At 35.6% G+C, this 15,502-nt stretch overlaps 2 protein-coding genes and 1 pseudogene across 5 annotated transcripts; all 3 read left to right on the top strand.

Moving 5' to 3' along the window:
* Positions 1–2,443: 2,443 nt before the first annotated feature.
* LOC108325596 (3-ketoacyl-CoA synthase 19-like) lies at positions 2,444–4,103 on the top strand (annotated as a pseudogene).
* Positions 4,104–5,392: 1,289 nt separating this feature from the next.
* On the top strand, positions 5,393–10,378 carry LOC108326498 (probable protein phosphatase 2C 11). Of its 4 annotated transcripts, none has more exons than XM_017560032.2 (8): positions 5,394–5,623; positions 7,437–7,594; positions 8,858–8,956; positions 9,085–9,243; positions 9,555–9,641; positions 9,759–9,850; positions 9,958–10,029; positions 10,121–10,378. In XM_017560032.2, exons 1-8 carry the CDS (start codon positions 5,454–5,456, stop codon positions 10,247–10,249), a joined length of 966 nt encoding a protein of 321 aa, XP_017415521.1. In that variant the 5' UTR covers positions 5,394–5,453; the 3' UTR covers positions 10,250–10,378. The 4 variants fall into 4 exon arrangements, with proteins under 4 accessions (XP_052731134.1, XP_017415521.1, XP_052731136.1 ...); XM_017560033.2 differs by having other exon boundaries at positions 5,395–5,623; positions 7,452–7,594; XM_052875174.1 differs by lacking the exon at positions 8,858–8,956 and having other exon boundaries at positions 5,393–5,623.
* Positions 10,379–11,391: 1,013 nt separating this feature from the next.
* On the top strand, positions 11,392–15,070 carry LOC108326105 (ankyrin repeat-containing protein ITN1). Its single transcript, XM_052875173.1, has 4 exons — positions 11,392–11,630; positions 11,723–12,250; positions 13,006–13,415; positions 13,882–15,070. The coding sequence occupies exons 1-4, from the start codon at positions 11,606–11,608 to the stop codon at positions 14,713–14,715; spliced, it is 1,797 nt and encodes a 598-aa protein (XP_052731133.1). The 5' UTR covers positions 11,392–11,605; the 3' UTR covers positions 14,716–15,070.
* The last annotated feature ends 432 nt before the right edge of the window (positions 15,071–15,502 follow it).

Genomic DNA, 15,502 nt, shown 5'->3' with positions numbered 1-15,502 from the left:
TTGACATGAATAAGTTGACCAAATTTTCCAATGAATGGACTTACGGATTTAAATAAATAAGATAGATAAGAATTAAATACACAACAAATAATTTGAAAGCATGTTAGTTTATAGAAGACAAGTAAAATAAAACATTGTTGGCTGTTGGTGGTTAATTTCCTTACACCAAATTTACATTTGCCGACAATTTTTTATAAACCTAGCAATAATGATGTAAATAATTTATAATTTTTTTTATCATTTGTGGCTAATTTATCAGTACCAGTCAATAAGATGGATGGAACAACATTTTTCTTGAAAGCTTTTAGATAAGAAAAATATGAAGAAAAATTAAATTTGTTTTTTTTTTTCATAAAGTTGAAATTAACTTATATAAAAGTTAAAAACTAAATATATAGTACAATGTTAACTTAAAGAAATTTATTTAGGAAAATTTGATGTATGCATATTGATATGATACAACTTTCTAAAATAATAAAATGTCTTAACATTAATTACAATATCAATTTATATTAATCATAAATTATTTCACGTCTCTTACCATATAAAAATGAATAAGATAAGATTTATGTCACTTAATTAATAAAAAAATGGATATCTTAAAATTTTAAATACTCAATTGATTACAAAAATTTAATAAAGACTCAGTTAAAGATATTTAAATATAAAACTTAATTGATTCATTAATTTTAATTGGATAAACTAGTTCTTAATAAAATGAAAGGAAAAAGATAAATAAAGTTTTATTAATATTTTCTTTTATTTTTTCAGATCTCTAGTTGAGCCCACTAACCAAACCCTTCGTAAGGAGGCTTTTGAAAGTCGCATTCAAACTAAAAATAATAATTTATTTCATAAATGTTTCCATCAAACACGAGTTTCAAAAGTCAAAGCTAAAATGACTACTACCCACTCCTAATTTTAATGAATATGTGTTGTTAACAAATATAAAAGGCGTCTTTTTCTTACCTTAAACTAAACTAAGTGTAAAATATTAATTTTATTGACTCAATGACTAAGGTAAAATATTTAAAATAATATATGTAAAATGTTTGTGTTAGTGCTTTAATTTTTGTATGTGACGGAATCAGCGTCACTATTTTTTTTTGAGTTTAAGTGAAACTAAAAGTTTACTCCTTAATACAATATTAAAGTCAAATTTAAAGTCTATTATAATAAAATTTATTATTTGTTGAGTATGTTGTTCTATTTGTTATTGAACCATCCATTAATGTTTTGTCTTATACATATGATGTATATGTTTCGACGTGAAGAAGTGTGTTATAAGTCTTATATTGACTAATAATAAAGTCTATATCCTATAGTTTGGAACAGTCAAACATGTTACAAGACAACTAGGATGACCATATTAAGATTGAACAACCATAACTTGCATATCAAATGGTCGTAATAATAAGAACGAATATTAAAGTGAAGACAAACATTTAAATCTTTAAAATATTCACTATACGCAATAACAAATTGTCTTCAATTTCATGACTAAAAAATATTTAATTTATAATATATAAGTGAATATAAACTTTATTTTACAACTCGATTTTCTAAAATTAAATTAGATTTTAAAATCTAATTCTTAAAATAATAAAATGAAAAGAAATTTTAGGATTTCACCTAATGAAAGTCAAAGCATTAATTTGTTGAATTTATGGTGATTTAAAATAGAAATGAATAACGATGCAATAATATGAAACCTAACAAATCAAAGGTACATGCACTAGAAGATGTATATATCTATTTCATGCAGTTATGAGACGCACGTGCCCCTTACCCTCTTTAACCTTTAACTTTAAATATAGCCACTGTTATCTTCTGATGCAATCTATTTCAAGTAGAATTGGAAGCTTCTTTTAATTAAACATATAATCTTAATCTCTCATCCATCTTTAAATACAGTGATTTATTTTATATTTTAAATAAAAAAATTACTATTTTATAATAATTTTATGTAATAATATATGTTAAATGAATATAAATGTTTAAACTACTCTTCATTTTTATCTGCTATAGATCATAAGTGGCCGAAGAAGGGTTAGAAATTTCGCTGTGTCAATTGGTAAATGAAAGTAAACAGAAAAGATCGGGGATAAGTCACAGGCCAGATTACTTATTTATTATTTCCTTTTTTCTTCTCACGCAAGTTGTCAAAAGTGAATGAATTTAAGTAAGTTTATTATGAAAAACTGAACTAACTTACTAGTTAATGAGAGTTTATAACTAATTCAATAAAATTTATTAGTTATATCCAATTTAGATATTATAATTCAATATTGTTTGCAGTTAAATTGGATTCTTGAAAAGTGAGGATCATCCAAGGACGTTAACATCTTTGGACGTGTATATATATATACTCATGCATTTGCATTTGTAACATTCACAATTACAAACATATATCCTCGTCACCATATCACTGCTTTCTTAGGTACAGCTAGACATGAATCTTTTCTTTTTATTTCTCCTTCCCTTCTTATTATACTCTTTCTTTTCCCTTTTCAAGTTGATTCTTCAACGTAGAGGTCAATCATGTTACATGTTGGCCTACGAGTGCTTTTATGCCTCCAGAAGACACCAAACTCAACATTAACTCCGCCACAAAGATTGTCCTACGAAACAGAAAGCTGAGGTTGGAGGAGTTGAGGTTTCTCCTCAAAACCATTGTCAGTTCGGGGATTGGGGAGAACACTTACTGCCCCAGAACCGTTCTTGAAGGGAGAGAAGAGTGTCCATCTCTTAAAGAGACGTACGAGGAAATAGACGAGATCATGTTCGACACACTCGACAACCTCTTCAAGAAGACGGCTATTTCACCCTCCGAGATAGACATCCTCGTAGTCAACGTGTGCTTGTTCTCGCCGGCACCTTCTCTCACAGCACGTGTCATAAACAGGTACAAAATGAGAGAAAACGTCAAAGCTTTCAATCTTGCAGGAATGGGGTGTAGTGCAAGTGTCGTCGCTATTGATGTGGTGCAGCAACTCTTCAAGACTTACAAGAACTCTGTCGGGATTGTTGTGAGCACTGAGGATCTTGGTGCACATTGGTACTGTGGCACGGACAAGAAAATGATGCTTTCTAACTGCCTCTTTCGCTCTCTTTGATGTTTACAAACAACCCTTCTCTGAAGGACCGTGCAATATTGAAACTGAAGCACATGGAGAGGACCCAGTCCGGTGCTGATGATGAGGCTTACAACTGCTGCATACAGGTGGAAGATGAGCAGGGGTATTTGGGTCATCGCCTCACCAAGAGTATTGTCAAGAGTGCTATTCAAGCCTTGACGGTGAACCTTCAAGCAATGGCACCCAAGTTTCTGCCAGTGTGGGAAATGGTAAGGTGCTTTTTTGTCTCTGTAAAGTACAGTGGGATGAAGAAGAGGGAGATGATACCCTTTTTCATTGGGCTGATACTTGGCAAGAACAAGACGAAGGTGACAAAAGTTAATCTGTTGAGAGGGGGGTTGAATTTCAAGACAGGAATAGAGCACTTTTGCATGCATCCTGGAGGGAAGGCAGTTATTGATGGGGTTGGCAAAGGTTTTAGGCTCACTGAATATGACATAGAACCTGCGAGGATGGCGCTTCACCGTTGGGGGAACACTTCTACCAGTGGAATTTGGTACGTTTTAGGTTACATGGAGGCGAAGAAGAGGCTAAAGAAGGTGATAGGATCCTGGTGATTAGTCTTGGAGCTGGGTTCAAGTGCAACAGCTGTGTTTGGGAGGTGACGAGGGACTTGTATGATACCAATGTGTGGAAGGATTGCATAGAAAGTTACCCTCCAGAGAGCACAAGTAACCCTTTCAAGGATAAGTATGATTGGATCAATGACGAGTATCTTAGCTTTGTGAGGTTGGATTTTAGCAGGATTGTCCTTTAGGTGGGGTACAGAGGGAGAGGTAACATTGTTGCAGCTTTTAAAGTATTGATTCTCGTTAGAGGAGGAACAGTGTGTAGAGTTCATTGGTTGAGAGAAACTTGTGAAGAAATTTACATTTTGTGTTTTATTTTATGTGTTGTTACTCTTCTGGGTTTGAGTAGCATGTACTGTTGAGTTCGGTTTCCATGCTATATAAACCGTACTGAGCCTATGGTGGTGTAATAAAAAATGAGATAACCTAAAACCTAAAAATACCTTTTTGTTAAAATGTTAAAATATATAAATAAAAGTAAATACAGATATAAACAGAATCAAATATATATTACTGAAAATGGAGTTTTTGAAACATGAAACACGGACAGTGTTCCAAGCAAATAATGCAACTAATGGGAGCACAAGCACAGTGACTCTGAGTGCCCTCATTACTACACTGCAGAAGATGGTAGAAGCCTTAACTGCTTCCGTCACTGCAGCCAGAAAGAAAATAACAGTTAAACGAATTCATATTAATTGGGTAGCTGAGGTTTAAAAGAGAACCAAACCAAACTAAACTACCACATTCATGGAAAATGTTTTCTCCCAACACCTTTGTGTATTCTTGACATGGCTTCCTCATAACCACCACTGAATCTGTTCAGAACTTCACATGTCTCTTCATCTATTGCTTTGTTTGCCTGCAAAATTTCTTCTGTGGGGTATGATCTTATCACCACCCTTACCCTTTTTAATACTTTTTTTACCACTTCTAAGATAGGATGTGATATGCGAATATTATATACAGAAATACACAAACATAACATGTGCTTTAATATCATGTTTTCTTTTTCTGTCTTGTTGATGTAGTTCAAACCAACACTATATCAGTTAATTATATTCAAAAACAGTGAAGCAATGCATTGACGTGGGATATATATATATGGCAATGTCTGTGCATATATGAGTGTGCATGCATATATATCCTTACATGAGGAGACAATTCTTATTATTGGTTAAACATTACGAGGTTTTGTCCTTCTTTGACACTTCCTTCCATTCAACCAAACCAGACCAACCGAATATGTTGGATAAAGTACAACAACCTAAAACTATGTTTTATCAGAGAAAAATAATTACATTTTTTTGAGAATTTATCGTTGTTGTATCCTATAATTAGTCTAATAAGAAAAAAAAATTACTGTATTAATTAAGAAGCTACTATTACAAGAAAATCAAATCATTTTTGTGAAGTAAAAAATGGAAAGGAGCATGTCAAAGCCAGTAACTTATATTGTTCGTTTGAAAGAAGATGATAATGTAGTAATTTGCATGACAATGGCGTTCATTCACTGAAGCTCAGTATGGTGTTAGCCATCAAACGATGCTTGATTGTAGGCCAGACATGTATTGGGCCTTTTGCTCTCTTAGGCTTATTTGGGCCTTGTTTTTTTTTTGGCTTCGTTGAAAATGAGTGGACCCAAAAAACTGAAAATAGCGAAATAAACTACGCGTAAAGTAGATAGTGCAAGAGAGAGGTATAGAGGGAAAAAAAGAGGGAGAAATGAGAACGAGGAGATGGTAAAATGATCTCAAACTCCGACCCTGTCGAACCACTCACTGCGGCCGCGGCCACCTCCGCGGTCGCGGTAACCGCTTCGTCTTCCGCTGAAGGTCAGCCTGCACCGCCGGCGACGCCAAACATTGTGATGTCCTCCAAGGATCACGATTCTCTCTTCAGCGGTGGCGGCATCAGGTGCTTATTTCCATTTACTGTGGGCCTTCCCGCTTTTCTGAGGCCTTTCCTCTTTTTTGTTTCAATTTTCTATTACTTTGGAGTTTGAATTGAGGCTTTTAATCGGCAAATTTGTGGTCGACGCTATGAGTAGAAGTTGAGCTCGGAAATTCAATTATCAACGGGATTAGATAAAATGGGAAAATAAATTCTTAGCAGGACCGGAAAAATACGATGTTAGCATGCTTGTAAATTGTGACCGTAATTTATTGCATTTTAATGCCGTGGGTTGATGGTCATGTGTTTGTATGATAGGATATGATATGGCGTCGCAAATTGATGATAAGAATACTTGGGTTTGCTCCTTCTTGATATTTAAGCTTCTGAAAGCAGCGAGGAGGGAAATTATAGTATCTATATTAATCTATGTTACTGTTAATTAGAAATGGGCGTTATGGCTTAGTGTACCCTTCTTTTATGTTCATGTTTGTTAAATAATTTCTCGTGGTGCCTTTTTGTACTTTTTATGAATTACAAGATTGTTTTATAAATTTTTCATCAATTGACCACCCAGACCAAACCCTGCATCTACTACTGATTTTAAGCAATTTTTCTGTTGATATTTATATTTTACAGTTATAGTAAGACGTGAAGTTATAAAGTTGGATGGCGTTGAGGTTGCAAAGTAGTGGTTCTTGTATGCCCATTAAAATTTTGTAATGCCTTTCAAGTTTGTATCATCAGTTTATTTGCTTTGTCCTACCTGGAAGCATCCGTTTCTTACCACATTAGATGAAGAATTTAGGAAATTATGGAATTCTTTTTCCTTTCATTTTGTTGCATTCCCCCTCCCCCACTCAACACCAAAACCCGATAGTTCCTTTTAACTATTCCATGACTGGTTGAACCAGTCAAATTTGGAATTTATTCCATGCCGATTTGCCTTAATTATTTGATCAAATGTGTTATTAACTCGGTCAGTCCTCACATAATCGAACCGGTCTTAAGACTGATGCAAACCAGTTTTTGATCCAAGGCCCACTTTGCAATCACATCCAATGCCATGCCTAACTGAACTTTCAATACTGGCAGTCTGGATTTACAGTCACATCCAAGGCTGTTAGGCATTTTGTAGGCTACTTGAAATTTTCTCTGGCTTGCTTTTGTGCTACAATACTTGACATTTCAAAGCCTAGTTTTCTAGCTCTCATGCTCTAATGGTAGGTTCAAGTGTTGATATTTCAAGCAATGAGATAGGAAAATTGCGTGAAGGAGGAATCAACCCGAAGACCTGAAATTCATAAATTTAAGTTATACCACTATGCCATGATAATTACTTGGCACGTACATGGAAAATATATGTACAATTTTATAACGCTGGTTTGGGTATGTATTTGGCTTGTACCCTGATATTTGTGAACTTGAAGCCAAAGCAATGGTGGGTCATTTATAGACAAGGGAATTATGGACAGAGAAATTATAAGATTGAAAGTAAAGTGTAGTATCATAGTCATGATTAGGTTTTATAATGTTGATTGTTGAGCAATTAACATGCTGTAGCTTTTTTCTTACGAGATATTTGTGGTTTTTTAATCAGTTATACATTTTGGTCATGTTTATATAAAATTCTATTTTCTTATATATGTATATATTTTTAACTTTGTGTCCTGTAATGGTACCAAATTATTTGTTTATTTACTGCCATCAACATTTTTTTTACCAAAATTCATTCAAATTAAATTGTAGGGTTCTATGAAATATATTTGAATTTTGGTTCAGGTACCCTCTTATGTTTTCTAATAATTGTCTCCCAACTCTCAAATATTCAAAAAAGATTATTTTTGTCTAGCTTTCTCTCTGGAAGTCGAAGTGGAAGGTTCAGCTATGGATATTCCAGTTTCAAGGGTAAAAGGTCATCAATGGAGGATTTCTTTGAGACCACCATATCAGAGGTCGATGGTCAGATGGTTGCGTTTTTTGGTGTTTTTGATGGTAAGCCTGTTTTATATTCCCTAAATTGGTTTTTTTATCTTTACCCCATTTCCTCTTTTTTTCTGATTTGGTGTGCAACATAGCCAATTTACAAAGCAATTGTAAGATTTTGATTACTTGGTATGGCATTTAGAATAAAAACTTGTGGTCCTGTTTCGTTTTTATAATTTATGTCTTTTTATTGTCTGTGCTGTTGGGTGTTGGTGACATGCTTTTTATCATAGGATCAATCTCGCTAGCATGTGCCTCCATGGTGAGTGTCTCAGCTTTTGTGGCAATTTGACAAACATCTTTCCTGTGCGTTCAACACTGTTTCCATTTTCCATCTCTACTAGATTCACCGTACCCTTTGCTTCTTGGATCTGCCACCTTTGCTTTCTTGATCCATCCATGTTTTCTGTTATTTACATGTAGCTCATTTTCTCGCTGTCCAGCCCTTTTTGTTACATGTGGTTGATTCGGACTCTCTGAAGGCTGAACCAACATAGTCTTTTTCTCTGTCACGTCTCAGCAAGTCCCCGTTCTGTTTTGGCCTCTTCTCTCCTTTGAAGGATCGTCTTATTGTTTGACTTCTGTCCCAGTCTCTGTTGCACTCCTCATGTTTGGTGGCTGCACGTGGCTTCTAGATTGTTCTTGCAGAAACCTCTTTGTTAGAGTTCTTTTGTCTGTTTGGTTTGCTCTGGTTTGACTTTGGTTTGCCTACAACATTGGTTTCTATGCTTTAGCTCTCCATTTTCTGTCTTCAGCAGTCTCAGACACACTCTGACCCTTCCTTCTAGTCTTTCGTCCTGGGTGCACTGCCCCTGTAGATATTTTGTACTGGGATGATGATTGTTGAAACCCATCATCAACTATAGATAGGGTCGATAGGGTCAAAGTAGAGTAATAAAGACTTGGCAATGGACACTTCTTGAGTTTGGGATTGAGTAAGGCACAGCCCAAATTAGAAAATTATTATTCCAACCATGGTTGGTGGAGTCTATATTATATTTTAAAACGGATTTATTTGTAATAAAGCTTAGTCACGTTTAAATAATGGTTTCTAGTTTTTACTTTCTATATTTCCTCTAATGATTTGTTTTCTTATTTGTTAGGGTTATAATCTAGTACATTAGTATAATTAAGGGAATGCTTTATTTATCTCTGGTCCTTATTCAATATTAATTTCTGATATTGATAAAAATGTTATTTATATTATTTGATTAGATATGTTAAAAATAAGGAAACAAAATCAAAGAGTAGTGTTAATTTGCTTCTTATTAGGTCATGGAGGTTCCCGGACTGCAGAATATTTGAAAAATAATCTATTTAAGAATTTGAGTAGCCATCCTGACTTTATCAAAGACACAAAGACTGCTATAGGTATGAACTTCATTGTTGTAAATTTATACATATGTTAAAATTTTCATATCACATTACAGTTGTTTGGTTTGCGCCTGGACAGTGTAAATATTAACATGTTTTCTGTCCAATCATTTGTTTCATTGCAGTAGAAGCATTTAAACAGACAGATATCGACTACCTCAATGAGGAAAAGGGTCATCAAAGAGATGCTGGGTCAACTGCATCAACAGCTATGTTGTTGGGGGACCGAATTGTTGTTGCAAATGTTGGTGATTCCAGAGTAGTTGCAAGTAGAGCTGGTTCAGGTTGATGCCATGGCATTTATTATGTTTTAGTGAGAATTTGATTTACATTGGGCATAATCCGCATCTTTTTAATATGTTGATGAGTGGAGGGAATATGCAGCATGTTTCCTTTCAATGAAGTGCATTGTCAAACATTGGTTTTGGGTCACTTCAGTTTTCTTAAGTTTCCAGTGTTATCCTTTTCAGTAAAATTTCCTTACAAATTGTTTATGCTAGTTGGATAGGCAAAATAGGCTCAAGAAGCAATATATAAATTCCTGTTCCGTTTTTTTTTTCTTGCCTTCTTTTGATGACTTTTTGTTTTAATGTAGCTATTCCTTTGTCTATTGATCACAAGCCCGATAGATCTGATGAACGTCAAAGGATTGAAAAGGCTGGGGGATTTATAATCTGGGCTGGTAAGTTTCTTCCTGTAGGGTTGTACTGTCTTTTTTTTGGGCAGGGGCAGTGGGGGGGCATACTTCACAATAAATTGATAATAAATAAATAGCTTGTGCTGTTGCTGGTTGATCCAGGAACATGGAGGGTTGGTGGTGTTCTTGCTGTGTCCCGTGCATTTGGCGACAAACTTCTTAAGCCTTATGTTGTTGCTGACCCTGAAATTCAGGTTGCCTAAATCATAAGCGCATAAACTGGATCATCCATTTGGTATTCTGTGTCGTTCTATTTTTTATGCCGGCTAAGTTCCCCTTCTTTTGTTATTTTATGGCTTAGGAGGAAGAAATTGACGGTGTAGATTTTATTATAATTGCTAGTGATGGCCTTTGGAATGTCATATCAAACAAGGTGAGACTATCTTACTCGTTAAAGTTGACCTAAACAAGATAGATTTATTTTTCAATTTGATTTTGTGATTGATTGTGCGTTGCCTTTTCAGGAGGCGGTGTCGTTAGTACAAAATATCACAGATGCAGAAGTGGCATCCAGAGAACTCATAAAAGAAGCTTATGCAAGGGGAAGCTCTGATAACATCACTAGTGTTGTTGTTCGATTTGATATATCCTGATATGCTTGTACTCTTATACTTTAGGTATCTCTCATTTCTAACTACTGAAATTCTGACCGTAGAAATCATAAATGGGTGTGAATGTGTACTATCTTGTTTTCTAACGAATTGCTTTATTAATTATTTTCATCATGGTCTTGCTGCTCCCTAATTTATTTTGGTCTTCTATAAATCTTAGTTATAAGGTAGTAGATCATCCACTTAATGTTAACTCAATCTAAAAGATTGCTTAGAAAGTTAAGGTTTCTCTTCACTTAAATTAGTCTCATTTTATCATATTAACTAAACAAGTACCAATCCCACTTTTTTTTCGTTTATCCTTATCTAAGAATAAAAGTTATTTATTATATTAACTATAAAAGTACATCATTATATGAAGACAACTAAGGAGCAAAATAATAATATTCAGGTCACTTAATTAACAATTTTTTAAGTGATTCAAATAGAAATATATAAATTTATCATGTACTTAAAATTTAATTAAACATTTATATTTATGTGCGGTAAGTATGATAAGATGCCTATCTGAATATACTAATCATATAGTAAATTTATACTTACTCCCTTAAATATGATAAAATAAAATAACTATTTTTCACATATAACACCATATACTTGACATATATTTGAGTGTAAGGGTATGAAGCACATTTTTTTTTCCTTACTATTTGAATTATCGCCAAATTCAAATCCACAAGTCCAGAATCAAACACATGTCAAAGGAATTTCTCCCCAAAAAGAAGAAAAATATTGTGAGTTAGGTCATGAATCATGATGATGCCAGCCCGTGAAATCGAAGCCTTCAGCTTGAGTCAAAGAAAAGTCTTATTAGTTATAAGAAACAACTATTTAGGTTCACATTACATAAATCAAAATGATTACAAATTTGTTTATTTTATGGAACGGGAAAGAATGCAGTAAGACTTTTTTTTTTTTATTAATTACTTATTTTTTAAAATTTTAAAATAAAACATTTCAATATAAATCAGGCTACTTTGAAATCAATTTGTAAACTTCATCCAATTTTATTTAAATCTGATCATAAAAATATAAATTTTATTTAAAAAACATATATAAATAATGGTTATGTTAAAAATGTTTTACTGATAAGGAAAAAAAAGAAAAAGACAGAAAACTATAGGAAGGACAAGTAAAAGAAAAGTCCAAAGTGTCTTCCTCCGAATGCGTGTGTTTCTCTGAAGTTTCGTGTTTCTGAGTCTGTTTCTCCACTTTCCTTCCACCCATCTTCCTTTCCTTTAAGATTCTCAATATCTTGTAATCATAACAATCCAAAACCATCTTCCTCTTACTCCCTTCACTTCCACACTCTCCTCTGTTCCTTCTTCCACCATCTCAATGGCCTCTCACCCAAACCAAACAGGTTCTCCCTCTCTCTCTCTCTTTCTATATTTCTCTATATTTCTTCACTCTTCTAAATTTTTCATTTTTCGATCACCCTTTTGCTTGTATCAGGAACGGGAGCTGACGGGCAAGGAGAAAAGGACCCCCCATCGCCGATCCCAGCATCAGCCTTTCAGAATCCACTTTCTGAGATATCGCCGTCACCGTCGCCGTCGCCGTCCTCATCGACAGCTCCGGCGCTGGTGCTTTCGAACTCGGGGAAGCGCATCGACCAGACGGGGAGGAAGAAGTACGTGAAACAAGTGACGGGGCGGCATAACGACACGGAGCTGCACCTGGCGGCACAGAGGGGCGACGTCGGCGCCGTGAGACAGATCCTTCTCGACGTCGAATCTCAGGTTATGGGAACTCTCGGCGACGGCGACGACGACGATCTCGACACCGAGATTGCGGAAGTGCGAGCTTGCCTCGTCAACGAAGAGAACGAGCTCGGTGAGACCCCTTTGTTCACTGCAGCTGAAAAGGGTCATCTCCATGTCGTGAAGGAGCTTCTCAACCATTCCACTGCTCAGACTGTTTCCAAGAAGAACCGATCGGGATTTGATCCCTTGCATATTGCAGCTAGTAAAGGCCACCACTGTATGTAGTATCTCTCTTTCTGGTACTTGTGTTTCTTTGTGCTTTTTTAGTTAGTTATACGAGGAGTTAAGTTATGAACTTATGAACATATGCTCTGCTGCTTGAGGTTTAGGAAAGAGACTATAAAACCTGTAAAGTGAGCAACTCATCCTTGAAAGTGAAGTAATTAATCTAATTCGTTGAACAAACTCTTCGGTTACCCCTAGTTTCTTTAGTTTAAGAGAGTTCTTTGGCAGATGAATGATGATGAGTCTTATCCACAGCAATATTCCTATTGTGTACTAAAGGGTAACAGGGGATTGTTCCTGTGGTGGAGGGATTCTGCCAGATTTCTACTAGCCTTGAAATATGCCATTGGTGGTGATTGTCAATCAGGCGAGGGTTTTGCAGCCTCGAGGTTTTGGTAGCGCCCCCTTATGCGCGAAGTGGCTTTAATATAGGATTGATGGAGTCATGATCATAGCCATTGATTAGAAATTTAGCTGTTGGTATTTGAAGTATATGCATAATGTGTTGAAGTATCAACCTTTGCTTTTCTCATCAGAGACTGAGATTATTTACTTTATTTTTACTTACACTAGAGGAGCGAGATTCAAAGTATAAATGTTTTGGTAGCATTGGGAAAGTTCATTGTGATGATGGACTTCAATATTTTGGTGTGTAATCTGATGAGATGTTCTTATGTGCTGATGTAGTGCAATGTGTGTTTGGTTTTCTATTCTTCCATGTTATTCATGGTGTATTTTGGTTTGCAGCAATTGTTCAGGTTTTGCTAGATTATGACCCGGGATTGAGCAAAACTATTGGTCCATCCAATTCGACTCCACTTATAACTGCAGCGACAAGAGGACACACGGAAGTGGTGAATGAGCTGCTGTCGAAGGATTGTAGCTTGTTGGAGATTGCTAGATCCAATGGCAAAAATGCTTTGCATTTGGCAGCTCGTCAGGGCCATGTGGAGATTGTGAAAGCCTTGCTCAGTAAAGATCCACAGTTGGCTCGAAGGACTGACAAGAAAGGGCAAACTGCATTGCACATGGCTGTAAAAGGGCAGAGTTGTGACGTGGTAAAGTTACTTCTTGATGCAGATGCTGCCATTGTTATGCTTCCTGACAAATTTGGTAACACAGCATTACATGTGGCAACCAGGAAAAAGCGAGTAGAGGTATGTCAACAGTTTCATAGCATTACAAGCACCATTTCAGTATAGATGAGGCCATTTAAATGAAGTTGCTAGAACTGATGCGGGGCTCTCACCAAATGGCTAAATATCTCTTGTTGTATACCTGGGTTACTAAATGCTGCTTTTAACTGTCTAAATGTGATGAGTTTTTATTCAAAAAGGAAACATTCTAACTTTTTGAATTTCCAATGTAATGTAATAATGTTTTCTTTCCTAATTTTGGCTTACCACTTATAGATTTTCCATAATATTATATAAATGCAACTAAACATCTAAACGAAGGTGGTAACTTGGTATGGTTGAACTTACATTTGTCCAGAAGTTTTGAGCCTTTTTGTCTTTGAATTTTTCTTTATAAAACCATGCAAATCCCCTGTATATTTTTAATCAGCCGTCTAAGTTCCTCAAATGAAAATCTAATACTATGGTTTCTCAATTCCCTGCACAGATAGTGAATGAGTTATTACATCTGCCAGACACCAATGTTAATGCATTAACCAGAGACCACAAAACAGCTCTTGACATTGCTGAAAGCCTTCCACTCTGTGAAGAGGCATCAGATATAAAAGAATGTCTTTCTCGAGACGGAGCACTCAGAGCTAACGAGCTCAACCAACCAAGGGATGAACTGAGGAAAACTGTTACTCAAATCAAGAAAGATGTTCACACGCAACTTGAACAAACCAAGAGAACCAACAAAAATGTTCATAATATTTCCAAAGAGTTAAGGAAGCTTCATAGGGAAGGAATCAACAATGCCACAAACTCAGTAACAGTGGTGGCAGTGTTGTTTGCTACAGTTGCTTTTGCTGCTATATTCACTGTGCCTGGTGGTGATAACGATGATGGCTCAGCGGTGGTAGCAGCTTATGCTGCTTTTAAAATCTTCTTCATCTTTAATGCTATTGCACTTTTTACATCTTTGGCCGTGGTGGTTGTTCAAATCACCTTGGTTAGAGGTGAAACTAAAGCAGAGAAAAGGGTGGTGGAGGTCATCAACAAGCTCATGTGGCTGGCTTCTGTTTGCACTTCAGTGGCATTTATTGCTTCTTCTTACATAGTTGTGGGTAGGAAGAATAGGTGGGCTGCTATTCTTGTTACATTAGTTGGAGGGGTGATAATTTCTGGAGTTATTGGCACCATGACTTTCTATGTAGTGAGATCTAAGAGAAGCAGGTCAATGAGGAAGAAGGAGAAGCAGCTAGCCAGGAGGAGTGGATCTAACTCATGGCATCATTCTGAATTCTCCAACTCTGAGGTTGATCGGATTTATGCTATTTGATCTTGAACTTGCAACCTACAAAGGGGATCATGAAGAACAAATTGTTGCAAAATGGATGCAGGTGTTTAGAGTTTCCCCATTCTACCACTTAAGAGTTCACTGTACAGGAAATTGTTCTCTCAGACTTAGCTGCAGCTAATGCTGCTGTTGCTGCTGCTGGTTTTCTAGGATCATGAGGAATTAGAATGAAGCTCTCATCATCATTGTAACTATCAAATGATGCACTGCAGGGCGAATGTAAGCACCTGTGTCTTAATCCCAGGTTGTGATTTGCTAGGAAAATAAATTGAACATTGCTTTAACTTTCACTTTATGTATTGTTGTATTATCAAAATATACCTGCCAATCCTGTTCATTACTGAGTATTTTGTTACAATTTTCTTGAGGCCTAATCATTACAACTACCTAGATTACATACTGGACCCTTCATACATGCATCATGTGCAGTGCTCATACAGAATGAAATAGTAGTATACCTGTTATTGTATTTTTATTTTTATTTTTGATGAATTTGTGAGGTGAAAACGAGGTTTGCAATTTGCTGATAAGGGTATGATTGAGTTTGTAATGAAGGTTTTGCTTTTGTTCTCTGATTGACCATCTGCTCTTCTAAAGTGTGGTGTCAGCTTGCAGTTATCCATTTCTAGTAGCGACGTGTAGCAGCCAACTTTGAAAATATTATAGTGGTATACTAAGATGGCCGTTGTTTTCAATATTTATGATAATAAATTAAATAGTTTATGTTGCATAGAATCTCAATTAAAGAATTTTATTATAAAAAATAATT

This window comes from Vigna angularis, chromosome 3 (assembly GCF_016808095.1).
Source record: "Vigna angularis cultivar LongXiaoDou No.4 chromosome 3, ASM1680809v1, whole genome shotgun sequence".
NCBI lineage: Eukaryota > Viridiplantae > Streptophyta > Magnoliopsida > Fabales > Fabaceae > Vigna > Vigna angularis.
Note: the sequence above shows the minus strand (reverse complement) of the source record. Positions and strands in the feature narration are given on the sequence as shown.